Here is a 27,360-nt window from a genome sequence, read left to right on the forward strand (position 1 = left end):
CAGGGCCCTTGTTTCTTTATTGACTGTGTGTCTAGATGATCTATCCATATCTGTAAGTGGGGTGTTAAAGTCCCCTGCAATGACCACATTCTTATCAATAAGGTTGCTTATGTTTATGAGTAATTGTTTTATATATCTGGGGGCTCGGGTATTTGGCGCATAGACATTTATAATAGTTAGCTCTTCCTGGTGGATAGACCCTGTGATTATTATATAATGCCCTTCTTCATCTCTTGTTACAGCCTTTAATTTAAAGTCTAGTTTGTCTGATATAAGTATGGCTACTCCAGCTTTCTTTTGGCTTCCAGGAGCATGATAGATAGTTCTCCATCCCCTCACTCTCAATCTAAAGGTGTCCTCAGATCTAAAATGAGTCTCTTGTAGACAGCAAATAGATGGGTCTTGTTTTTTATCCATTCTGATACCCTATGTCTTTTAGTTGGCGCATTTAATCCATTTACATTCAGTGTTATTATATAAAGATATGGGTTTAGAGTCATTGTGATGTCTGTATGTTTTATGCTTGTAGTGATGTCTCTGGTACTTTGTCTCACAGGATCCCCCTTAGGATCTCTTGTAGGGCTGGTTTCGTGGTGACAAATTCCTTCAGTTTTTGTTTGTTTGGGAAGACCTTTATCTCTCCTTCTATTCTAAATGACAGACTTGCTGGATACAGGATTCTCGGCTGCATATTTTTTCTGTTTAGCACACTGTAGATATCGTGCCAAGCCTTTCTGGCCTGCCAAGTTTCAAAGGAGAGATCAGTCACGAGTCTTATAGGTCTCCCTTTATATGTGGGGGCATGTTTATCCCTTGCTGCTTTCAGAATTTTCTCTTTATCCTTGTATTTTGCCAGTTTCACTATGATATGTCGTGCAGAAGATCGATTCAAGTTACGTCTGAAGGGGGTTCTCTGTGCCTCTTGGATTTCAATGCCTTTTTCCTTCCCCAGTTCAGGGAAGTTCTCAGCTATAATTTGTTCAAGTACCCCTTCAGCACCCTTCCCTCTCTCTTCCTCCTCTGGGATACCAATTATGCGTATATTATTTTTTTTTAGTGTATCACTTAGTTCTCTAATTTTCCCCTCATACTCCTGGATTTTTTTATCTCTCTTTCTTTCAGCTTCCTCTTTCTCCATAACTTTATCTTCTAGTTCACCTATTCTCTCCTCTGCCTCTTCAAGCCGAGCCATCGTGGATTCCATTTTGTTTTGCAATTCGTTTAAAGCGTTTTTCAACTCCTCGTGACTGTTCCTTAGTCCCTCGATCTTTGTGGCAAGAGATTCTCTGCTGTCCTGTATACTGTTTTCAAGCCCAGCGATTAATTTAATGACTATTATTCTAAATTCACTTTCTGTTATATTATTTAAATCCTTTTTGATCAGTTCATTAGCTGTTGTTATTTCCTGGAGATTCTTCTGAGGGGAATTCTTCCGTTTGGTCATTTTGGAGAGTCCCTGGCATGGTGAGGACCTGCAGGGCACTTCCCCTGTGCTGTGGTGTATAACTGGAGTTAGTGGGCGGGGCCGCAGTCCAACCCGATGTCTGCCCCCAGCCCACTGCTGGGGCCACAGTCAGACTGGTGTGTGCCTTCTCTTCCCCTCTCCTAGGGGCGGGATTCACTGTGGGGTGGCGTGTCCCGTCTGGGCTACTTGCACACTGCCAGGCTTGTGTTGCTGGGGATCTGGTGTATTAGCTGGGGTGGGTAGGCAAGGTGCACGGGGGCTGGAGGGGCAGGCTTAGCTCGCTTCTCCTTAGGTGATCCACTTCAGGAGGAGCCCTGTGGCAGCGGGAGGGAGTCAGATCCGCTGCCGGAGGTTTGGCTCCGCAGAAGCACAGAGTTGGGTGTTTGCGCGGAGCGAGCAAGTTCTTTGGCAGGAACTGGTTCCCTTTGGGATTTTTTATTATTTTATTTTAGATGCTACTCCTAGATAGAGTGAAGACTGCATGTTATAGTGAAATAAACTTTAGAGTAGGAATTAAGACTCTGGGTAAGAGTCCCAACTTTGGCCCACATCAGCTTGTAACCATGGACAAAGCATTTCTCCTCTGTGGGCCGCAGTTTCTTTTGGGAAACAGGGCTGAAAAGAATTACTCTGTCTTGCAGAAATATTTATTAAGTCAAGAATTTATTGCCTATCTCTTATGGGCCAACAACCATAGTAGGGCTAGGATTACTTACAATGATAGAGTCTCTTCTCTTAAGTTACTCACAGGCCTGTTCAGAAGACAGACACATAAACAGATCATGATAATTTTATGTGCTGTTAAAAATGATTAAAGAAAACACCTTAGGTAATAATAACAAACTTTATTTCACTTCATGAAGTAGACAGTCTCCTACTGCAAAATTGAAAAATGTGGCAGAAGATAGAAAGCTTTCATATGATAAAGAATAAAGAACTAGGAAGAGAAAAATAGAAAATATCTGATTGGGTGAGGCCACATAGTCAACCTTGTTTGGGATAAAAAGGCCCAGAGTTGGCTTGGCATTTGGGGCTTGGCTGAGTGGCTATACAGTGTTTCTGGCCAAGTAGGATATTTACAGGAACACAAAAGTTATCTAAGTTTCAGTTTGTTGACATAGCACCCCAAACAGAAGGAGCTCCATCTTGGACCTAGAAACTCATTTCAACAGTGCTAAGGACTGAGGTGTTTGCCCAAAGTGCTCTGGGATTTCTGTGATCTGGAGAACTCACTATGCCTATAGCACACATAAAAAGCATCATGGAAGAGGTAATATTTAAGCAAAGACTTGAAGGAAATTTGTTGCGCATATCAAGGGAAATGGCATTTCAGGCTTAAAAAATGTGTGCAAAAACAGAAACATGAGAGCTCTGTTTGCTGAAATCACACATATCTGCAGATGGATGGAGAGTGGGGAAAAGTGTGAAAGTCAGAAAATGAGTCTGGAGCTACATGTCTGAAGTAATTGTTAAAATTTAGATGTGTTCCCTATAAAGGCTAAATGCACTGCTAAACTGGTGGTCTTCTAATTAGGAAGCTCAAGGTACTAAATGTACATTAGGAGGCCCAATGTACTAAAGACTTTTGCCTATAGCACAAGGATTTAATGGTAAGCCTGCAGACAACTGGCATTCTTATGACTAAGAATGGTTTGGGTGTTTGGTGGTGGTATATTTGAAATGGCTCATCCTCTACTGATAATAGCTAGTAATGATTTACTATTTTTTCTTTTGCATCATAAATCTCACACCCTGCCCTTTACTCCATGGTCATAGAAAGAGCCTACCTAGCACCTCAACCACTTCTGAAGTGTTTTCTACTCTTTGGTTTGTAGAAAGAATATTCCTCAGAATTCAAAACGGATTATTCCATTTCTAAAAAGCCCAGGTGACATACTGTCTACAGCGGGCTCAGACTGAACTCCAAAGGCCTTTGTGCCCTTCTAAATTTGTTTCTCCTTCCTTTATTACTCTTAATGTGTTGACAGTCTCACTGAGCAATGAGTGCGTATACTCAATAAAATTTAGATCTTTAACTTTTAGGACTTCAGTTAGTTCAGAAACTTCTTTTCTCCAGAATTTTTTCCTACATTATGCCTCTGCTTTAAAAAATTAGTATTCTATATGCAAAAATCTAGAAATAATTTGATGGTTTTCTGTGAGGCAGTTTTTAAGAGCTGGGTGATTCATTTTGACTCATATTCATTTTATAATTTTTAAATCTTTTTAATTGTATGACATGCATATTTTGAGGTGTACAGATGTTATGTGTATAGCTCCACAATGTTCTAGGTAAGGAATGTGTTCTAGATGTTGAGGTAGTATAAGGGTAAAGAAATGGGTAAGCAGCTTAGTAAAGTGAGAGAAGACCAGAGCCTCATTTTCCAGGAGGATCACTTTCCCTGAGCCAAAGGCAAATGGGCACTAACATATATGCAGTAGCTTCTCAGTTGGAATTTTTTTCTAGTTGGGTTAATGCATGGCATACATTCCCATGTAAAAGCAAATGACTTACATGTGGTATTCAGTCTAGTTCAGGAGATAAGACATATGTACCAAAAAAAAAATCCTAAAAATGCAAAGCACTATATAATAAATATAAAACAAACAATGACTATTGTGTCAATGCTATAATAGAAAAATAATCAGCAAATAGCATAGTAAGAATAATCTCTGATATATGTGCTCATTTTGAAAATGTACTTAGATAATTCCAATGGGATGAGATAACACACCAAATAACCAAGTCACAAATTTGTCTTAGTTCCAAAGGAGTAAAAAAGAAACTATTTACTCAGTGGCTTTAAGTCAATAATGAGATGGCATAGCTTAATCATTGGCGTAAACGTTTTCAAACTTCCATATTCAGCCCATTGTTTACCTCCTTATTTCATGCACCCCTACCACTTTGAGATTCTGATATACATACCTTCTACCAGAGGTAAATTAAAAAAAAAAAATGTTTATTTTTGAGACAGAGAGACAGACAGACAGACAGACAGACACAGGCAGAGAGAGAGGGAGACAGAATCAGAAGCAGTCTCCAGGCTCCAAGCTGTCAGCACAGAGCCTGACACGGGGCTCAAACCCACAAACCGTAAGATCATGACCTGAGCTTCAGTTGGATGCTTATCTGACTGAGCCACCCAGGCACCTCAGAGGTAAAATTTATATTACCCATGGGTAGTGTATACCATAGGAAATAGATGAGATACTGAGAATCACTGGTGTTAGGATTCAGTGTAAAAGACATTAATCTAGTTATTGTACTCTGAATCTCAGTGCTTAGATATCTTGTCTCCCTACATAATACTATCCAGTTTTAGAGCTTCAATTGGCATTTGTAAAATATAAGCTAACAAGGCACAGAGACCTGGAATAACTTGCACATAGCTACTAAGAGGTAGAGTGGGTTGTAAATCTTATAAATCTGGATTTTGTATCTATACTCTTAAAGGCTATACTATAATGCCTCTCTTGCATTTTTAATTTCATAAGAGCTCTTTTTGAAGTATTGTTTACGAATGATAAAATTTATGTTGTAAGTGTACAATTCAATTATTCTTAGTAAATTTACAGAGTTGTACAACTATAACCACAAACTAGATTTAGAACATTTCCATCACCTCTAAAACTTTCTCCAAAACTTTGCAGTCACCATACATTCTCAAACTCAGCCCCAGGCAATCACTAATCTACTTCCTGTCTCTATAGATGTGCCATTCTGGGACACTTAATATGAATGGAAAGATACAGTATGTGACTTTTTGTGTTCGCTACTTTCACTTGGCATAATACACTTGAGAGTCACCCATTCTGTTGTCCTTATTACTTTTCATTGATGACTAATATTCTTTTGTGCAAATACACCACATTTTCATCATTCATTATTTGATAGGTTGTTTTTACCTTTTGGTTCTCATAAATAATTCTGCTATGAACAGGTCTTTCTGTGGACACATATTTTCATTTCTATTCAATAATGGAGAATTAGAGTGGAACCACAGACTTTTCTAGACAGTATATGTTTAACTTTTTAAGAAACTGCCAAAATGTTTTCCAAAGAATTCTTTAGCGTTATACATTTCCACCAGGGATTTATGAGGTTCCATTTTTTCTAAATTATTGCAAACACTTGATATTTTCAGGCTTTTTTATTTTAGCCGTTCTAATACACATTTAGCAATATCTCATTGTGATTTTATTTGCATTCCCCTAATGACAGATGATATTGAATATTTTTTTATGTCCTTATTAATTGACACAATATTTTTATTAAATATATATTTAAATTTCTTATTTTCAAATTGGGCTGTTTTCTTCTCATTTTTGAGTTGTAAGAGTCAGTTATATGTTCTTAATACAGGTTATTTATCAAGATATGATTTACAAATATATTCACCCACTTTATGGCTGTCTTTTTATTTTCTTAATGGTGTCTTTATAAGAGAAAAAGGTTTAAATTTTGATGAAGTCCATTTTATCATACTTTTAATTTTAATTTAAAAAATAATTTTTTTACATTTATTTATTTTTGAGAGACAGAGACAGAACACAAGCTGGGGAAGGGCAGAGAGAGAGAGGGAGACACAGAATTTGAAGCAGGCTCTAGGCTCTGAGCTGTCAGCACAGAGCCCGACATGGGGATCAAACTCACAAACTGTGAGATCATGACCTGAGCCAAAGTTGCGTGCTTAACTGACTGAGCCACCCAGGTGCCCAATTTTTAAAACATTTATTTATTTATTTATTTATTTATTTATTTATTTATTCATTCATTCATTCATTCATTCATTCATTTAAATTTTAGTTAACATACAGTGCAATATTGGTTTTGGGAATAGAATTCAGTCATTTGTCATTTACATACAACACCCAGGGCCCATCACAAGTGCCCTCCTTAATACTCTTCACCCATCTAGCCCATCTTCAACCCACCTCCCTCCATTAACTGTCAATGTGTCCTCTATCATTAAGAGTCTCTTGTGGTTTGTTTCCCTCTCTTCTCTTCCCCCTACTTCCTATATGTTTATCTGTTTTGTTTCTTAAATTCCACATATGAGTGAAATCATACGGTATTTGTCTTTCTCTGACCAACTTATTTCGCTTACCATAATAAGCTCTAGTTCTATCCACGTCATTACAAATGGCAAATTTTCATTCTTTTTGGTGGCTGAGTAATATTCCAGTGTGTGTGTGTGTGTGTGTGTGTGTGTGTGTGTGTGTACACACACACACACACACACACATATGTATATACACATATATACATACACATACACATACACATATATATGTGTGTGTGTGTGTGTGTGTGTGTGTGTGTATATACACACCTATATATGTATATACACATATATACATACACCACATCTTCATCCATTTGTCAGTTGATGGACATTTGGGCTCTCTCCATGGTTTGCTTATTGTTGATAATGCTGCTATAAACATTGGGGTGCATGTACCCCTTCAAATCTGTATTTTTGTATCCTTTGGGTAAATACCTAATAGTGCAATTGCTGGACCATAGGGTAATTCTAACAATAGTGCAATTGCTAGATCATAGGGTAGTTCTAATTTTAGTGTTCTAAGAAATCTTTGACTCAAGTTTACAAAGATTTTCTACTATAGTTTTTTAGAAGCTTTAGCTCTTCAATTTTGTTCTATGTTCCATTGGAGTTGATTTTTGCTTATGATATAAGAATCTATGTTCATTTTTTTCTGCACGTAGATATCAAATTCTCCTGGCACCTTTTATTAAAAAAGCTATTTTTTGTGCATTGAATTGCCTTGGACCTTGGTCAACGTCAGTTGACCACAAATGTGCAAGTTCATTTCTGCACTTTCTATTCTTTTCCTTTGATCTATATTGTCTGTCTTTAGACCAAACCCATGCTGCATTGATTACTGTAGCTTATTGGTATGGTTTGCAATTGGGAAGTGAAAGTATTCACAGTTATTTTCTTTTTAAATACATTTTGCCTATTCTAGATCCTTTGTATTCCTGTGTAACTTTTAGGATCAGTTTGCTACTTTTACAAAAAGAAAAGCTTTTGAGATTTTGATAAGGAATATGTTGAATCTATTGATCAATTTGGAGAAAATCTTAATGATGTTAGGACATCTATAAACATAGAATATCTAAAACCTGCTGTTTGCAATTAAAGACAGTCTTGCTTCTTGCTTTCCATTTTTTATGTTTTTAACTTTTTTTGCTTGCCTAAATTTTTAAACAGCTTTACTGAAATATGATTCACATATCATATAATTTACCCTTTTAAAGTATACAACTAAATATTCTCCAGTATATTTACAGAGCTGTGCAGCCATCACTAATATATAATTTCAGAATACTTTAGTTGCTCTTAAAAAGAACCTCCAAAGAAATTAGCAGTCACTTCCCATTGCTTTCCTTCTTAGACTGGTTAAAATCTTTGGGAAAATGTTTAATAAGAGTGGACATCATTGTCTTGTAAATGATCTTAGGAAGAAATAGACTTTCATCATAAAGTATGGTTCTAGATGTAGATTTTTCACAAATGTTCTTTATCAATTGAGAAAATTCCCTTTTGTTTCTAGCTTTTTGAGAGTTTTGGATCATGAATGGGTGCTGAATTTCATCTTTCTTCTGTTTCCCTTCAAGTTATTCTTTACAGAGCTGCTAGAATAATCCTAAAATGTTAGATCAAATCACCATTCTACTCAAAATCATGCAATACTTCCACATTTCATTTAAGGTGAAAACCAAAATATCTTAGGAGGGCCTTATACTATATAGTCCATTTCCCATAGTTTCCTCTTTAAATTTATCTTTTATTAATCTTCCCTCTTCATCTATCCACTATAGCCACAATGGTCTAGTTGCTATTCCTTAAATACACTGGGTAAACTTCAACCTCAAGGCCTTTGCATTTGTTACCCCCTCTATTTCGAATGTTCTTCCTCTATTGTCTACAAGGCTCATTCTCATTTCCTTCAGATCATTGCTCAAATACCCTGAACACCCTATTGAAAATTACAATCCTTCCCCAATACTATGTATTCACATACTATATTTCTTCCTGAGGCATATTATGTTTTAATATACTAGTTATGTATGTATGTATGTATGTATTTATCTATCTATCTATACATACTTTATATTTTTTTGTTTTCTCTCTACTCAAATGTAAGCTCTAAGAGGGCAGCACTCTTGATATGTTTACTAATGTACTTACATTGCTTAGAATAATACCTGGCACATAGTAGGTGATCAAAAAATATTTGATGACTACATCAAAGAATCCAGAAACTTTTAGTCAGCTCTAGGAAAGACTTGTTGGGTGATTTGGGCAATTTCCTTCCCTTCTGTTTCATCATAAGTGAAACATCTGAAGGGATAACACTGGATGTTTTCAGTAAGGCTCTTTCTGCTCTGAAATTCTAGGAAAGAGGCTATATGCCCAGTTAAGATAATAAGTTGAGATATTATGCTATTAAGGAATAAAACTAAGATGCTATTCAGGGGTGCCTGGGAGGCTCAGTCAGTTGAGCATCCAACTCTTGATTTCAGCTCAGGTCTTGTCCCAGGGTTGTGGGATAAAGCCCCACATCGGGCTCCATGTTCAGCATGGAGCCTGATTAAGATTTTCTCTCTCCCTCTGCCCCTTTCCTTTTCTTGTGAGCTGTCTCTCTCTCTCTTAAATTAAAAAAAATGCTATTTTGCCAGGAATGCTAAAAATGCCTAAACCCTGTCTGACCAGTGTACACCTCGTCTCTACAAGATCACCATAGAAATATATGCTTTTAGGAGAGAAAACTTATTCATTAATTAATTCACCAATGGATATATATTGAATATCTACAATGTGCTAGGTAATGTGCTAGGTTCCTGGAGCACATGAAAGAGAAAACAAGACAAAAATCCATAACCTTATAGTAAGGAGAAAAAATGATGATAAATAGAAAAAATAAATTATATGGCATGTTATATGTTAGGTGTTATGGGTAAAGAAAGAGCATGGTAAGGTTTACTAACCACAGTGTAATAGTAAACTGAATGGAGGTCAGGGTGGGCCTCATTTAGAAGATAATTAAACAAAGACTTGAAAGAGGTATGAGGGTATAGCAAGTGCAAAGACCATGATGTATGGGAGCCTGGCATGTTGAGAAAGAAGCAAGGAAGCCATTGTGACTAGAACAAAGTGAAGAAGGGAGGAAATTGTAGGACATAAGCTGAAGAGAAACAGAAGACAAAGTCATATGGGGTACCTGGGTGGCTCAGTTGGTTAAGCATCTGACTCTTAATTTTGGCTCAGGTCATGATATCATGGGTTCATGAGTTCGAGCCCCACATCAGTCTCCTTGCACTGACAATGCAGAGCCTGCTTGGGATTCTCTCTCTCTCTCTCTCTCTCTCTCTCTCTTTCTGTCCCTCCTGTGTGCGTTCGCTCGCTCTCTCTCTCTCTCTCTCTCTCTCAAAATACATAAATAAACTTAAAAAAAAGAAGAAGACAAGGTCATACAAGACCCTATAAACCATGGCAAGGACTTTGGATTTTAGTCTATATAAGATGAGGAAACATTAGAAGGCTATCGTGCAGAGAATATACTGTAAGGGCAAAAGGTTATAGGAAAGAGACTAGCTAGGAGGCCATGGAAGTAACAAAACTTTAACTTTTTACTGTGGTGGAATAAAAACCAACTGTTGGGCAGCAAAAGGTAGGGACAAGGGAGCCAGAATGCTGCAAAGCAGTGAAATGAGGGCAGTAATGTAGGGTTTTGTGTGTGTGTGTGTGCGTGTGCACATATGAATGTACACGTGTAGGGCTAAAAGAGCTTCCTTTCTATCTGTATCTTTCACTCCCAAAGAAAGGCATTTCCTGGACTTCCTCTTACAGGAATTTCTGTCTTATTTTTGCATAGGAATCAAAGCAAGCTAAACCTTGGAGTGGAACTGAATCCCTATGATCTGAATGCCACATTTTGAGGGGTCTCTAACCTTTCTTGAAAAGAAAGACTAAAGACTATTTGCTATACAGTAGATCTTTAGGACTTCTTCAACTTGAAAAACTGAACCTGAGTACCCTTTCACTAAGATTTCCTCATTCCCTCCCCACCACCATTCTACTCTGCTTCTATGAGTTTAACTATTTTAGATTCCACGTATGAGTGAGATCATATAGTATTTGTCTTTCCCTGTCTGGTTTATTTCACTTAGCATAATGTCCTCTAGGTTCATCAGTGTGGTTCAAAATGGCAGGATTTCTTTCTTTTGTTAAGGCTGAATAATATTCCATTGTATGTATATACATTTTCTTATCACTTGTTGATGGACACTTAGATTGCTTCCATGTCTAGGCTATTGTGGATAATGCTGTAATGAACATGGGAGTGAAGATATCTGTTTGCAATCCTGATTTCAGTAACTTTGGATATATATTTCCAAAAGAGAGATTTCTTGATCTTATGGTAATTGTATTTTTAATTTTTTGAAGAACCTTCATCATACTGCTTTCCATAGTGACTGCACCAATTTACATTCCACTAGCAGTGCACAAGGGTTGCCTTTTCTCTACATCCTCATCAACACTTGTTGTCTCTGGTCTTTTTCGATAATAGCCTATCCAACAGGTGTGAGGGGGTATTTCATTGTGGTTTTCATTTACATTTCTCTGACGATTAGTGATGTGGAGCACCTTTTGACATAACTGTGTCCATTTGTATGTCTTGGGAGTAATGTCTATTCAGGTCCTTTTCTCAATAAACAATAATGTATTGTTTACTTAAAAATTTGCCAGGTGGACAGGTCTTATGTTAAGGGTTCTAGTCACACAAAAATAATAATAATAATAATAATAATAATAATAATAATATGGAAGGAAACTTTTGGAGGGGATGGATATTTTTATGGCATAGACTGTAGTGATTAGTATATTAGCTTGGATATTGCCAGGGTGCTTTCTGCTGCAGAAAATCTTGAAAAGGTCTTGAAAGTTGTAGCAAAGTAAAGAGAAGGAAGAAGGGAACACAGTATGACATGGGATGTCAGAGAGCATTAGGATGTGTTTAAGAACCAATGAAAGGAGCACAACATAATCTGGGTTGTGAAGTACTCTGCCCTCACCAACATCTGCTTTCTCCTCCCTCTCTGCTATGTGCCTAGGTAGGATGTGCAAGAAGTGTATGGAAAGCAAGATAGAAATGTTATAAATCAGTTCCACTCCTAATCAGAAATCAGATGCCCTTTGCATCTTGCTTTTATAATCTATTTGTTGTGGTCTTATTTGCCATGTCCTCAGGACTGCTGGGTAGACAAAGTAATTTCCCCTTGAAATTACTCATAAAAGACAGTGTCTTGGAAATACTAATATAAGTGGAAAGAAGGAACACAATTTTCTTTTTTAAACCGTCATGGAATATTTTAAGTATCCAACACAAGAAACAGGTTTCTCAGTGAAATAATTTTTTTCTGTGTGTCAGATCCTTTGAATTATGAAACCTCCTTTATGCCTTGAGAATAAAGAGTGGATTGATGGAATATTGCAGCCTGACTTGAAAATTAAGCCTTTGTCCAAGACACATGAAAAATTTTGTAAATATTAAAGGGATTAGTTAGATCTTCAAGGATACTTGCCATCTAGATTCAACCTCTTACTGTTTTGTTGGGAGAACTAAAAATAAGAGATGGATAAGTACTTGTTGAAGAGTATACACTTGGTTTTTACCTTTTAGTCTAGAATTCTTGCTAACATACACATGAACATGTTTTAGTTATCCTGCTTTAAGCAATATCTAGTACTGCTCCTCTGAACATTTGTGAAGTGTTACATATTCATCAGGTTTAACAATTAGGATTGGAAATGCTGGCCAGTTGGTCACCTAGAACTCTAAAAGGATGGCATAGATTGAATCCAGTATAACCAGGAAACACACAGATTAGCTAGAAATAACTCATCAAAGCTAGGCTCCAAAGAATTCTGACTTTATGCTTTGCAAGTCTCATTTCTACCTGGAAGGCTACTACCTAGGCCAAGGAAAGTTAAGGCTCAAAATTCTGTAAAGAGTCTTTCAGGGGTCCTTGGGTGGCTCAAGTTGGTTGAGCATCCAACTTCGGTTTGGGTCATGATCTTATGGTTTGTGAGTTTAAGCCCACATCAGGCTCCATGCTGGTAGTGGAAAGCCTGCTTGGGATTCTCTCTACCTCTCTCTACACCCCTCCCTTGCTGACACATGCTCTTTCTCTCAAAATAAATACATAAACTTAAAAAAAAGAGCCTTTCGGGTTTTCCATGAAGAGTATCATATAATCTGCAAAGAGTGAAAGTTTGATTTCTTTGCCAATTCATATGCCTTTTATTTCTTTTTGTTTTCTGATTGCTGAGGCTAGGACTTCCAGTACTATGTTGAACAACAGTAGTGAGTGTGTGAGTGACAAACATCCTTTGTCATGTTCCTGACTTTAGGGGGAAATCTCTCAGTTTTTCCCCATTGAGAATAGTAGCTGTGGGTCTTTCATATATGGCCTTTATGATGTTGAGGAATGTTCATTCCATCCCTAATTTCTTGAGAGTTTTTATCAAGAAAATGCTATATTTTATCAAATGCTTTTTATGCATCTATTGAGAGGATCATATGGTTTTTATCCTTTCTTTTATTAATGTGGTGTGCCACATTGATTGGTTTGTGAATACTGAACCAGCCCTGCAGCCCACAAATAAATCCCACTTGATTATGGTGAATAATTCTTTTAATGTACTGTTGAATCTGATTTTCTTTTTTATTTTTATTTTTTTTATTTTTTATTTTTTAATATATGAAATTACTGTCAAATTGGTTTCCATACAACACCCAGTGCTCATCCCAAAAGGTGCCCTCCTCAATACCCATCACCCACCCTGCCCTCCCTCCCACCCCCCATCAACCCTCAGTTTGTTCTCAGTTTTTAACAGTCTCTTATGCTTTGGCTCTCTCCCACTCTAACCTCTTTTTTTTTTTTTCCTTCCCCTCCCCCATGGGTTTCTGTTACGTTTCTCAGGATCCACATAAGAGTGAAACCATATGGTATCTCTCTTTCTCTGTATGGCTTATTTCACTTAGCATCACACTCTCCAGTTCCATCCACGTTGCTACAAAAGGCCATATTTCATTTTTTCTCCTTGCCATGTAGTATTCCATTGTGTATATAAACCACAATTTCTTTATCCATTCATCAGTTGATGGACATTTAGGTTCTTTCCATAATTTGGCTATTGTTGAGAGTGCTGCTATAAACATTGGGGTACAAGTGCCCCTATGCATCAGTACTCCGGTATCCCTTGGATAAATTCCTAGCAGTGCTCTTGCTGGGTCATAGGGTAGGTCTATTTTTAATTTTCTGAGGAACCTCCACTCTGCTTTCCAGAGCGGCTGCACCAATTTGCATTCCCACCAACAGTGCAAGAGGGTTCCCGTTTCTCCACATCCTCTCCAGCATCTATAGTCTCCTGATTTGTTCATTTTGGCCACTCTGACTGGCATGAGGTAATATCTGAGTGTGGTTTGGATTTGTATTTCCCTGATAAGGAGCGATGTTGAACATCTTTTCATGTGCCTGTTGGCCATCCGGATGTCTTCTTTAGAGAAGTGTCTATTCATGTTTTCTGCACATTTCTTCACTGGGTTATTTGTTTTTTGGGTGTGGAGCTTGGTGAGCTCTTTATAGATTTTGGATACTAGCCCTTTGTCCGATATGTCATTTGCAAATATCTTTTCCCATTCCGTTGGTTGCCTTTTAGTTTTTTTGGTTGTTTCCTTTGCTGTGCAGAACCTTTTTATCTTCATAAGGTCCCAGTAATTCACTTTTGCTTTTAATTCCCTTGCCTTTGGGGATGTGCCGAGTAAGAGATTGCTACGGCTGAGGTCAGAGAGGTCTTTTCCTGCTTTCTCCTCTAAGGTATTGATGGTTTCCTGTCTCACATTCAGGTCCTTTATCCATTTTGAGTTTATTTTTGTGAATGGTGTGAGAAAGTGGTCTAGTTTCAACCTTCTGCATGTTGCTGTCCAGTTCTCCCAGCACCATTTGTTAAAGAGACGGTCTTTTTTCTATTGGATATTCTTTCCTGCTTTGTCAAAGATGAGTTGGCCATACGTTTGTGGGTCTAGTTTTGGGGTTTCTATTCTATTCCATTGGTCTATGTGTCTGTTTTTATGCCATTACAATGCTGTCTTGATGATGACAGCTTTGTAGTAGAGGCTAAAGTCTGGGATTGTGATGCCTCCTGCTTTGGTCTTATTCTTCAGAATTACTTTGGCTATTTGGGGCCTTTTGTGGTTCCATATGAATTTTAGGATGGCTTGTTCTAGTTTCGAGAAGAATGCTGGTGCAATTTTGATTGGGATTGCATTGAATGTGTAGATAGCTTTGGGTAGTATTAACATTTTGACAATATTTATTCTTCCAATCCATGAGCAGGGAATGTCTTTCCATTTCTTTATATCTTCTTCAATTACCTGCATAAGCTTTCTATAGTTTTCAGCATACAGATCTTTTACATCTTTGGTTAGATTTATTCCTAGGTATTTTATGCTTCTTGGTGCAATTGTGAATGGGATCAGTTTCTTTATTTGTCTTTCTGTTGCTTCATTGTTAGTGTATAAGAATGCAACTGATTTCTGTACATTGATTTTGTATCCTGCAACTTTGCTGAATTCATGTATCCATTCTAGCAGACTTTTGGTGGAGTCTATCGGATTTTCCATGTATAATATCATGTCATCTGCAAAAAGCGAAAGCTTGATTCATCTTTGCCAATTTTGATGCCTTTGATTTCCTTTTGTTGTCTGATTGCTGATGCTAGAACTTCCAGCACTATGTTAAACAACAGCGGTGAGAGTGGGCATCCCTGTCGTGTTCCTGATCTCAGGGAAAAAGCTCTCAGTTTTTCCCCGTTGAGGATGATGTTAGCTGTGGGCTTTTCATAAATGGCTTTTATGATCTTTAAGTATGTTCCTTCTATCCCGACTTTCTCAAGGGTTTTTATTAAGAAAGGGTGCTGGATTTTGTCAAAGGCCTTTTCTGCATCGATTGACAGGATCATATGGTTCTTCTCTTTTTTTTTGTTAATGTGATGTATCACGTTGATCGATTTGCGAATGTTGAACCCGCCCTGCATCCCAGGAATGAATCCCACTTGATCATGGTGAATAATTCTTTTTATATGCTGTTGAATTCGATTTGCTAGTATCTTATTGAGAATTTTTGCATCCATATTCATCAGGGATATTGGCCTGTAGTTCTCTTTTTTTACTGGGTCTCTGTCTGGTTTAGGAATCAAAGTAATACTGGCTTCATAGAATGAGTCTGGAAGTTTTCCTTCCCTTTCTATTTCTTGGAATAGCTTGAGAAGGATAGGTATGATCTCTGCTTTAAACGTCTGATAGAACTCCCCTGGGAAGCCATCTGGTCCTGGACTCTTATTTGTTGGGAGATTTTTGATAACCAATTCAATTTCTTCGCTGGTTATGGGTCTGTTCAAGCTTTCTGTTTCCTCCTGATTGAGTTTTGGAAGAGTGTGGGTGTTTAGAAATTTGTCCATTTCTTCCAGGTTGTCCAATTTGTTGGCATATAATTTTTCATAGTATTCCCTGATAATTGTTTGTATCTCTGAGGGATTGGTTGTAATAATTCCTTTTCATTCATGATTTTATCTATTTGGGTCCTCTCCCTTTTCTTTTTGAGAAGCCTGGCTAGAGGTTTGTCAATTTTGTTTATTTTTTCAAAAAACCAACTCTTAGTTTCGTTGATCTGCTCTACAGGTTTTTTAGATTCTATATTGTTTATTTCTGCTCTGATCTTTATTATTTCTCTTCTTCTGCTGGGTTTAGGCTGCCTTTGCTGTTCTGCTTCTATTTCCTTTAGGTGTGCTGTTAGATTCTGTATTTGGGATTTTTCTTGTTTCTTGAGATAGGCCTGGATTGCAATGTATTTTCCTCTCAGGACTGCCTTCGCTGCGTCCCAAAGCGTTTGGATTGTTGTATTTTCATTTTCGTTTGTTTCCATATATGTTTTAATTTCTTCTCTAATTGCGTGCTTGACCCACTCATTCTTTAGTAGGGTGTTCTTTAACCTCCATGCTTTTGGAGGTTTTCCAGACTTTTTCCTGTGGTTGATTTCAAGCTTCATAGCATTGTGGTCTGAAAGTATGCATGGTATAATTTCAATTCTTGTAAACTTATGAAGGGCTGTTTTGTGACCCAGTATGTGATCTATCTTGGAGAATGTTCCATGTGCACTCGAGAAGAAAGTATATTCTGTTGCTTTGGGATGCAGAGTTCTAAATATATCTGTCAAGTCCATCTGATCCAATGTATCATTCAGGGCCCTTGTTTCTTTATTGACTGTGTGTCTAGATGATCTATCCATTTCTGTAAGTGGTGTGTTAAAGTCTCCTGCAATGGCCACATTCTTATCAATAAGGTTGCTTATGTTTATGAGTAATTGTTTTATATATCTGGGGGCTCCTGTATTCGGCGCATAGACATTTATAATTGTTAGCTCTTCCTGATGGATAGACCCTGTAATTATTATATAATGCCCTTCTTCATCTCTTGTTACAGCCTTTAATTTAAAGTCTAGTTTGTCTGATATAAGTATGGCTACTCCAGCTTTCTTTTGGCTTCCAGTAGCATGATAAATAGTTCTCCATCCCCTCACTCTCAATCTAAAGGTGTCCTCAGGTCTAAAATGAGTCTCTTGTAGACAGCAAATAGATGGGTCTTGTTTTTTATCCATTCTGATACCCTATGTCTTTTGGTTGGCGCATTTAATCCATTTACATTCAGTGTTATTATAGAAAGATACGGGTTTAGAGTCATTGTGATGTCTATATGTTTTATGCTTGTAGTGATGTCTCTGGTACTTTGTCTCACAGGATCCCCCTTAGGATCTCTTGTAGGGCTGGTTTAGTAGTGACAAATTCCTTCAGTTTTTGTTTGTTTGGGAAGACCTTTATCTCTCCTTCTATTCTAAATGACAGACTTGCTGGATAAAGGATTCTCGGCTGCATATTTTTTCTGTTTAGCACACTGAAGATATCGTGCCAAGCCTTTCTGGCCTGCCAAGTTTCAAAGGAGAGATCAGTCACGAGTCTTATAGGTCTCCCTTTATATGTGAGGGCACGTTTATCCCTTGCTGCTTTCAGAATTTTCTCTTTATCCTTGTATTTTGCCAGTTTCACTATGATATGTCGTGCAGAAGATCGATTCAAGTTACGTCTAAAGGGAGTTCTCTGTGCCTCTTGGATTTCAATGCCTTTTTCCTTCCCCAGTTCAGGGAAGTTCTCAGCTATAATTTCTTCAAGTACCCCTTCAGCACCTTTCCCTCTCTCTTCCTCCTCTGGGATACCAATTATGCGTATATTATTTCTTTTTAGTGTATCACTTAGTTCTCTAATTTTCCCCTCATACTCCTGGATTTTTTTATCTCTCTTTCTCTCAGCTTCCTCTTTTTCCATAACTTTATCTTCTAGTTCACCTATTCTCTCCTCTGCCTCTTCAATCCGAGCTGTCGTCGTTTCCATTTTGTTTTGCATTTCATTTAAAGCGCTTTTCAGCTCCTCGTGACTGTTCCTTAGTCCCTTGATCTCTGTAGCAAGAGATTCTCTGCTGTCCTCTATACTGTTTTCAAGCCCAGCGATTAATTTTATGAGTATTATTCTAAATTCACTTTCTGTTATGTTATTTAAATCCTTTTTGATCAGTTCATTAGCTGTTGTTATTTCCTGGAGATTCTTCTGAGGGGAATTCTTCCGTTTGGTCATTTTGGATAGTCCCTGGAGTGGTGAGGATCTGCAGGGCCCTTCCCCTGTGCTGTGGTGTATAACTGGAGTTGGTGGGCGGGGCCGCAGTGCGACCTGATGTCTGCCCCCAGCCCACCGCTGGGGCCACAGTCAGACTGGTGTGTGCCTTCTCTTCCCCTCTCCTAGGGGCGGGATTCCCTGTGGGTTGACATGGTCCATCTGGGCTACTTGCACACTGCCAGGCTTGTGGTGCTGGGGACCTGGCGTATTAGCTGGGGTGGGTAGGCAAGGTGCACGGGGGCAGGAGGGGCAGGCTTAGCTCACTTCTCCTTAGGTGATCCACTTCAGGAGGGGCCCTGTGGCAGCGGGAGGGAGTCAGATCCGCTGCCGGAGGTTTGGCTCCGCAGAAGCACAGATTTGGGTGTTTGCGTGGAGCGAGCAAGTTCCCTGGCAGGAACTGGTTCTCTTTGGGATTTTGGCTGGGGGATGGGCGGGGGAGATGGCGCTGGCAAGTGCCTTTGTTCCCCGCCAAGCTGAGCTCTGCCATCAGGGGGCTCAGCAGCTCTCCCTCCCTTTGTCCTCCAGCCTTCCCGCTTTCTGAGCAGAGCTGTTAACTTATGACCTCCCAAACGCTAAGTTGCGCTTGCTGTGGGAACACAGTCCGTCAGGCCCCTCCGCTTTTGCCAGCCAGACTCGGGGGCTCTGCTTGGCTGGCGAGCCGCCCCTCCGCCCCGGCTCCCTCCCGCCAGTCCGTGGAGCGCGCACCGCCTCGCCGCCCTTCCTACCGTCTTCCATGGGCCTCTCGTCTGTGCTTGGCTCTGGAGACTCTGTTCTGCTAATCCTCTGGCGGTTTTCTGGGTTCTTTAGGCAGGTGTAGGTGGAATCTAAGTGATCAGCAGGACGCGCGGTGAGCCCAGCGTCCTTCTACACCGCCATCTTCCCTCCAACCCTGAATCTGATTTTCTAGTATTTTATTGAGAATTTTTATATCCATGTTCATTAGGGATATTGGCCTTTAGTTTTCCTTTTACATGGGGTCTTTGTCTGGTTTTGGAATCAAGGTAATGCTGGTTTCATAGAATGAGTTTGGAAGTTTTCCTTCTATTTCTGGTTTTTAGAACAATTTGAGAAGAAAAGGCATTAACTCTTTAGATGTCTGGTAGAATTCCCCTGGGAAGCCATCTGGTCCAGGATTCTTAATTGTTGGGAGATTTTTTATTACTGATTTAATTTCTTTGCTGGCTATGGTCCTGTTCAAATTTTCTATTTCTCCTGATTCAGCTTTGATAGTGTGTGAGTTTCTAAGAATTTGTCCACTTCTAGATTGCCTAGTTTATTGGCAAGAAATCAGAGGAGAAATCTTAGATTATTTATGCAGAATAATGCAGGAGAATGAATATGTGGGCATTGCAAATCATACCCCATTCAGATTTTCATTGAGGAATCCATGCAGTGTCTTTCACATGTTCCTATTAAGAAACATGAGGTCTTTATGGGGCAGCTGGTTGGCTCAGTCGGTTAAGCATCTGAGTTTGGCTCAGGTGATGATCTCAGCTCAGGTCATGATCTCGGCTCAGGTCATGATCTCACGGCTTGTAAGTCGAGCCCCATGTTGGGCTCTGTGCCAACAGCTCAGAGTCTGGAGCCTGCTTCAGATTCTGTGTCTCCCTCTCTCTGTCTGCCCCTCCCCACCTATGCTCTGTCTCTCAAAAATAAACATTAAAAAATGTAAAAAAAAAAAAGCATGAGGTCTTTAGACTTAACCTCTGAGGTTTTTGGTGTCCTCCATTACCTTCATATTTTGTTTTCCTGACCAGTTATGTGTGTGTGCATGCTTGTGTGTGCACATGTGTGTGTGCACAAGCACATGCAGTATATGTTCTCCAAGAGGCATCTCCATCAACAAAGCTATAGCAGTTGCTGTGAGCAGCAGAGACATCTTTTGTACCTGTTCGTTATCAAGATAAAGATATTCATCTCTCCTTCCCAGTGTAGTCTTTACATTGGTTAACTCACTCTATAGCCTGCTGATAAGAATTATTTAATAAATAATTAAACTGCTATCAAAGAGTGCATAAGTCAGAATCTGGTGTTTTAAGCCTTCTTTGAGAGGGAGGGTTGGCTGAGGGAACTCAGCTAAGGCAGATAAGTTATATGTGTTTTTCTAAAGGTGGTAAGGTGGGATTCAAATCTGATTTAAAAATCTGAATACTGAATGCTGCTTTGAGTTGCTGTTTGGTTCAATTAATTCATCCCTTGTGTTCATAAAGACTTCGATCTCAGTGAACCTAAATAAATGAAATCCCATTATTCTTAGGGGCACCCCATTGCTGGTGAGTGGGAACTCAGCTCTGTGTTTAATACTGTTCATTTTTGCTTAATCTAATTTTCTTTTCTCCTTTTTGTTAGATTAACAATTCATGCTGAGTGCCCCATGCATTTGGAAGATTTTCCTATGGATGTACATGCCTGCCCACTGAAGTTTGGAAGCTGTACGTATTGTTTTTCAGTTTCTGTTTACCTGTTCTTCTGAAAGGAAACTGAGTATTTCCTATTCTGTCCCCTAGTAGTTTCTAAAGCTGAAACCTTTAACCCAGGCCGGTATGGGAATGAGGAAAGGGAGTGGTGTTCAATAGTACTAACTAATCAGGAGGAGGAGACTTAGCTTTTAATAGAGTTTTCTTTCTAGATAGCAAATATTATCTCACTATTTCAGATTCATTTCTATCATTAGATTGAAACATTAACATCTGTTTCCTAAATTGTCCAGAAGATAGAGCAAGACAGAGCTAATATATTGTGATGGGCACTGAGTGATGTATGTAAGTGATAAATCATTATATTGTACACCTGAAACTAATGTTACACTGAATATAAACTAACTGGAATTTAAATACATACTTGAGAATGAATAATAAACAAACAAACAAAATTAGAGTAGCCACTTCCTAAGGACATGATATCCAAAAGGAAATGTGTTTATATTTTTGAAATGCCTTTCCTACCTGCATCTTATATAGTTCTATCTAATTCTCTACAGTAAATGGTAGAGAGAAAGAAAATCTGGAGATTTTCTCATTTTTACAGAGTATTGCCTTTACCAGTAACTGCAAATCTGACAGAGAAATGAGTAGATACATAGCCCATTTTTAAATAAATTAGAAAAATTAAAATTGAATAGAATTTGAGTGAGTGTAATTCTAAGAATTTCAGAGTAAGTTTCATATAGGGAGTCATCTGAGCAATATATCAAGGTCTGTGTTTATTGTATCTAAATTAAATTTAACTCTGTATTTTAAAGTAGAAAGAGCATTTGAGAAGACCCAAGTAATTACATGTGACATATTTTTTCAACCATTGTCAAATACTTATAGATTGTCTCTTTTGTGCCAGGCTCTATTGTAAGAGTTTGGAAAACATCCATGAATAAAGCAAAGACCCTGTCTTTTTGGAGCTTATATTATAGAAGAGAGAGTGATGGTGGAAGATAAAATAAACAATGGATTAAAAAGTAAAGTATAAATTATGTTGTAAATTGAAAATAACCATGGGAAGACCTTAAATTTTTGCAGAATAAGGGGAATCAGTCATGTCTAAGTGGAAGATAGGTGTTGCCACTGAAATTTAAAGTAGGGATTCAGCATAGGCCTCTTTGAAAAAGTGAGCACAGATTTTAAGAAGGTAAAAGCATTAACAGTGCAGATATTAGAGGAAACTGTGCTCTAGGTAGAGAGAACAACCAGGGATAAGACGCTGAGTCAGAAAAGTATCTGACTTCCTCAAGGAAGATTGAAGTGTTCAGTATAGTATATAGACACAGTAAAGGGGAAAGCACTAGGAAAGTATGAGGTCAAAGAAGAAGACAGATCATCTAGAGTCTTTTAGGACATTAAAGGGCATTGAATTTTACTGAGAGAAAATGAAGAGTGATTGGGATATTTTGAACAAAATGATTATATTATCTGACATGTTTTAATAATTGTGTATACTCTGTTAAAATATAAGTTGGGAAGGATAGAAGAAGGAAATCCAGTTAAAAGTTTATTGCAATAATTCAGATGATAAATAATAATGGCTCATGAATAACTAGAAACCTAGAACTGTAGAAGCAATGAGGATTGAAAGACAAAAATTCTGGAGAAAAGGTAGAACCTCTCATAAATGAATTTGTGACCTGCAGCTTATTCATTCTTTATGGTACCTGTCTATTCTAGCCATTGATTGAAGCTTAGAATTCAAGTTTGGCCCTAGGCATAGGGCTGATGCTAGATGATAGGGAAAAAAAAGCAATTGTTTAATTGGCACACAGAGCTAAAGTGATAAAAATAGAGATCTAGAAGATCTCAAATTCTTGGCCAATGTCCCTGTCAATACAATTGCTGAATTTTGAATATGCATAAATCATAAGGCCAAATAAAAATATGAAAACCTCTGAAATGTAAAGCTGGCTTTCCTATAGTCTCCCAATGCTATAAAAAAGAAAGCATGCTAGGCTATCAGTTTACAACCCCAGAGAAGCTATGTCCTAGTTACAAGGGAACAGCAGGGACATACATCAAGTTTAACCAAAACTATAACCCAACTCAGTCTCTTATAGGATTAAGGTAATATTTATCCTAAACTATCTGCTTAGCAAAGGAAAAAATGAAGCCTCTCTGGTATAAGTCAACATCATCTGAAAACTAAACAATTTTATTATATAGTGTCTGGAATTCAATAAAAAAAATCATTAGGCACACCAATAGACAGGACTATATGACCTAAAACCAAGATTTTAAAACAAAACAAAAAATAAATAAAGGGGGAGGGGGAATATAGAATAGGTCAACAGGTGACCCAGATATCAGAGTTTGTAGACAAGGACTTTTAAAAACTATGCTAAAAAACAAAAACTATGGTTAATATGTTCGAGGAAAAGGAGAAAAGATGAATATAAGAGATAGATAAAACAGAATTTCAGCAGAAAATTGGAATCTATAAAGAAGAACAAATTAGAAATTACTTATGGAAAAGTACATATGCAAAATTCAGAATTCAATGTATAGATTTAACAAGCAGAAGACAGGATTGGAGAATTTAAAAATGGATAAACAGAAAATAGCAAAACTGAAGCACAGGGACACAAAAATACAGAAAAGAGTAAGAAATATGGGACACAGTAAAATACATTGTAATGTGTAATTTTGTGGAAGAAAAATGGAGAGAAAGGAGCAAAAGCAATAATTATGTTCAGGCCAAACATTTTTAAAGTTATCAATCTAAACATTCAAGAAGTTGGTAAGCACTAAGGAGGACAAATACAAAGAAAACACTGATTCTAAAATTTATATAGAAATGAAAAAGTGTAAAAAATATCTAGGCAATCTTGAAGAAGAAGAATAAAGCTAGAGAACTTACAATCAAATCAAATCTAATACCAGATATCAAGACTTATTTTAAAATTTTAAAACTACCTGTATATTTTAAAGCTGTAGGTATTATTATTGGAATGATAGACAAATAGACTAATGGGACATGACAGAAGTCCAAAAGCAGAAAGGGAGAAGGAAAGGGAGGCTGATAGGGAGGGAAGGAAGGAAAGAGAGAGAAAGAAATCTTGACTTTTATCTCTCATCATGCACAAAAATAAATTTCAGATGGATTGTAGATATAATGTGAAAAGGTGAAAGGTAAAACAATAATTTTTTTAGAAGAAAATATAAGAGAATATTTTCATGATCTTTGAAGAAGTAGAGATTACTTAAATGGGACACAAAATATCGCTGATCACAAAGGTAAAAGAGGATGAATTAGAATATATTAAAAATTAATACATTCTGTCTATCAAAAGACAATGGTAAAAAGGCCAGTCACAAGGTGAAAGAAAATATGTGTATTGCATATACAATGACAAATGACTCAAATCCATAATTATTTTTTTATTTTTTAACTTGTTTTATTCTTTTTTTTTTTTTTAATTTACATCCAAATTAGCGTATAGTGCAACAATGATTTCAGGAGTAGATTCCTTAGTGCCCCTTACCCATTTAGCCCATCCCCCCTCCCACAACCCCTCCAGTAACCCTCAGTTTGTTCTCCACATTTATGAGTCTCTTCTGTTTTGTCCCCTCGTGTTTTTATATTATTTTTGTTTCTCCTCCATTATGTTCATCTGTTTTGTAGTCAGAAACCTCAATAGAAAAAAAAAAGTGTTGAATAGGCACCTTGTAGAACACTTTCCCAATCACACACACACATATAAAATGATCCACTATATTAGTCATCAGGGAAATACAAATTAAAATCCAGAGGATACCATTCTACACCCACTAGAATAACTAAAATGAAAAAAAGGTTGTAAATGTTTTATGAATAACATATAGTGTATAAAATTTTTAGGAATTCCAACTTTTCTTCCTTAATCCCAAATGTTGGTGAGGATATGGAACACAACTATACTCTCATGCACTAAGAGGAATGTAAATTTGTACAAAAGTTTTGGGAAATTGGTGGTTTCTACTAGTACTAAACATATACATATCATAGAACCTGGCATTTCTAGTCCTGAGTATATTTTTAAACATAAATCAGTATTTATATCTACCAAAAAGCATACAATGAGTGTTCATAGAAGAGCTATTTTAGTTGCTCCAAACTGAAAACTACTCTAATATCTATCAGAACAGATACAAAATCTATGATATATTCACACAATAAAATACTGTACAATGACAGATATGTTACACTCAACAACATGGACGAGGTTATAGATTTAATTCTGAGCAAAAGCCGGACACATAAATGGATTATAGTGCACGATTCCATTTATATCATATACAATATCAGGCAGAATTAATCTGTGGTATTAGAAGTCCTTAATATATGGGGCGCCTGGGTGGCTCAGTTGGTTGGGCCTCCATCTTCAGCTCAGGTCATGATCTCCCAGTTTTTGTGGGTTCAAGCCCTGCTTGGGCTCTGTGCTAACAGTTCAGAGCTGGAGCCTGCTTTGAATTCTGTGTCTTTTTCTCTGCCCCTCAACTCACACTCTTTCTCCATCTGTCTCTCAAAAAATGAATAAACAGTAAAAAAATTAAGAAGTCCTTAATATTTTATCAAACATTGCTATTGATAATATACCCAAACTTCTAACATATTAAACTATGGGATTCAGGAATAGGAGTTGGAATTCCTAAAAATCTTACACATTAAATGTTATTCATAAAATATTTCCAACCTTCTTTATGTTCCTTAGTCCAATGAATATCCAACTTTCTTTTTAATAAATAAGAAATTGTAAGTTTAGAAGTAGTAGCAAAGACCAGTAGTGTATAAAAGATACTCAAAACCTGGAAAATACCAGCAAATCTTATTATATACTGTTTGAATAACAAGATTTTCTTTATTTCTTAGCAAGGCAAGCAGCACTACACAGGATCAAAAGTCAAAATTACCAGTTTAAGGGTTTACTTTGCTTCTCAAACTTATTCTTGAAATCACACTCACAGAGTTTGTATATTTTATGCTATGCATATAATATAGACTTATTAACATATAATTTGTAAGAAAGACTCACCATTACCAGAATACAGGGCCACAAACATATATATATATATACAATAAGCAAAATCAACTGATAAGATCAACATATACTCCTGTACTGATATGTGGAAATTTCGCATTTGTGATGAGTACCGGGTGATGTATGGAATTACTGAATCACTATATTGTACACCTGAAACTAATGTAACACTCTATGTTAACTATACTGGAATTTAAATAATGGAAAAAAATACAATGGGAAAAATATCTCTAATGAGGAACAATTCTGGAACGGTAGAGTAAGGTCTTCTGAAAATCTCTTCCATAAAACCAATGAGAACATTGTAAAAATTTTTCAAAATAAACTTTCTCCAAACTCTCTCCAAAGGTTCACAGCCAATATGAGGAGTATTATTCAAGAGAAGTACTTATTCTCAGTAAAATCAGGGATTCCTATTGCCATCCATTTCTTCCACATTCTGTAGAAGCCTTGAAGATTTTGAAATAATAGAAGGGTCAATCCATCAGGAAGATATAATGTTTGTAAAGATATATGTATTTAACCACAGAACCCCAAAATACATGAAGCAAAACTGAAAGAATTGAAAGGAGAAATAGATAATAGTAATAGCTAAAGATTTCACTACTCCACTTTCAACAGATCACTAGAGAAAACATCAACATAGAAGTAAAAGACTTGAACAAAATTATAAACTGACTAGATCTAACATTTATACTGTACCAAACAACATCAAAACACACATTGCTCTTAAGAGCACATGGAACATTTATCTGGGGTAGACCATATGTTAGACCATATTAGACCATAAAACAATACTCAGTAAGTTTAAAAGTATTAAAACCATACAAAGTGTGTTCAATTGAATGAAATTAGAAATGAAAAACCAGAGAATTTGAGAAATTCACAAATGTGCTGACATATGCACTCCTAAATAGTGTACTCCTTAATAAAGAATGGGGCAAAGAAAACATCACAAGGGAAATTAGAAAATAGTTGAAATAAATGAAAATTATGTACCATATACCAAAATGTATGGAATGCATCAGCTTAAAGCAGTGTTCAGAGGGAAATGTATAACTGTAAAGCATATATTAAAAAGACAGAAGAAAGTAATAATCTGTCTTTCTACTTTAAGAAACTAGAAAAAAGAAGAACTAAACCCAAAACAAGTAGAAGGAAGAAAATAATAAATCTAGGAGGGCAATTAAATGAAATAGATAATAGAAAAAACATTTTAGAGAATCAAAGAATCTAAAAGTTGGTTCTTTGAGAAGATCAACAAAACTGGTAAACCTTTAGCTAGACTGACCACGCCAAAAAAAGAAGAATTAAATTACTGAAATTTTAAAGAAAGGAAATTATTACTGACCTTACAGAAATAAACAGGATCATACAGGAATACTATGAGCAACTGTATGCCAACAAATTAGACAGCTGAGATGAAATGGAGAAATTACTAGAAATATACAAATTATTGAAACTGACTAAAGAAGAAATATAAATTGTTTTTGAACTCATAACAAAGACATTACATTAGTAATATAACTCCCCCCCCCACAAAACAAAACACAAAACAAACAAACAAAAAACAGGGCTAA

At 37.1% G+C, this 27,360-nt stretch overlaps 1 protein-coding gene across 1 annotated transcript in view; it reads left to right on the top strand.

Moving 5' to 3' along the window:
- Positions 1–27,360, top strand: part of GABRA3 (gamma-aminobutyric acid type A receptor subunit alpha3) — a 335,334-nt gene that overhangs the window by 261,115 nt on the left and 46,859 nt on the right. The window contains exon 6 of the mRNA XM_081793915.1: positions 20,632–20,714. Coding sequence (XP_081650041.1) covers positions 20,632–20,714 — 83 coding nt within the window. The remainder of the gene's footprint in view (positions 1–20,631; positions 20,715–27,360) is intronic.

Source organism: Panthera onca, chromosome X (assembly GCF_046562875.1).
Source record: "Panthera onca isolate mPanOnc1 chromosome X, mPanOnc1 haplotype 2, whole genome shotgun sequence".
Lineage (NCBI taxonomy): Eukaryota > Metazoa > Chordata > Mammalia > Carnivora > Felidae > Panthera > Panthera onca.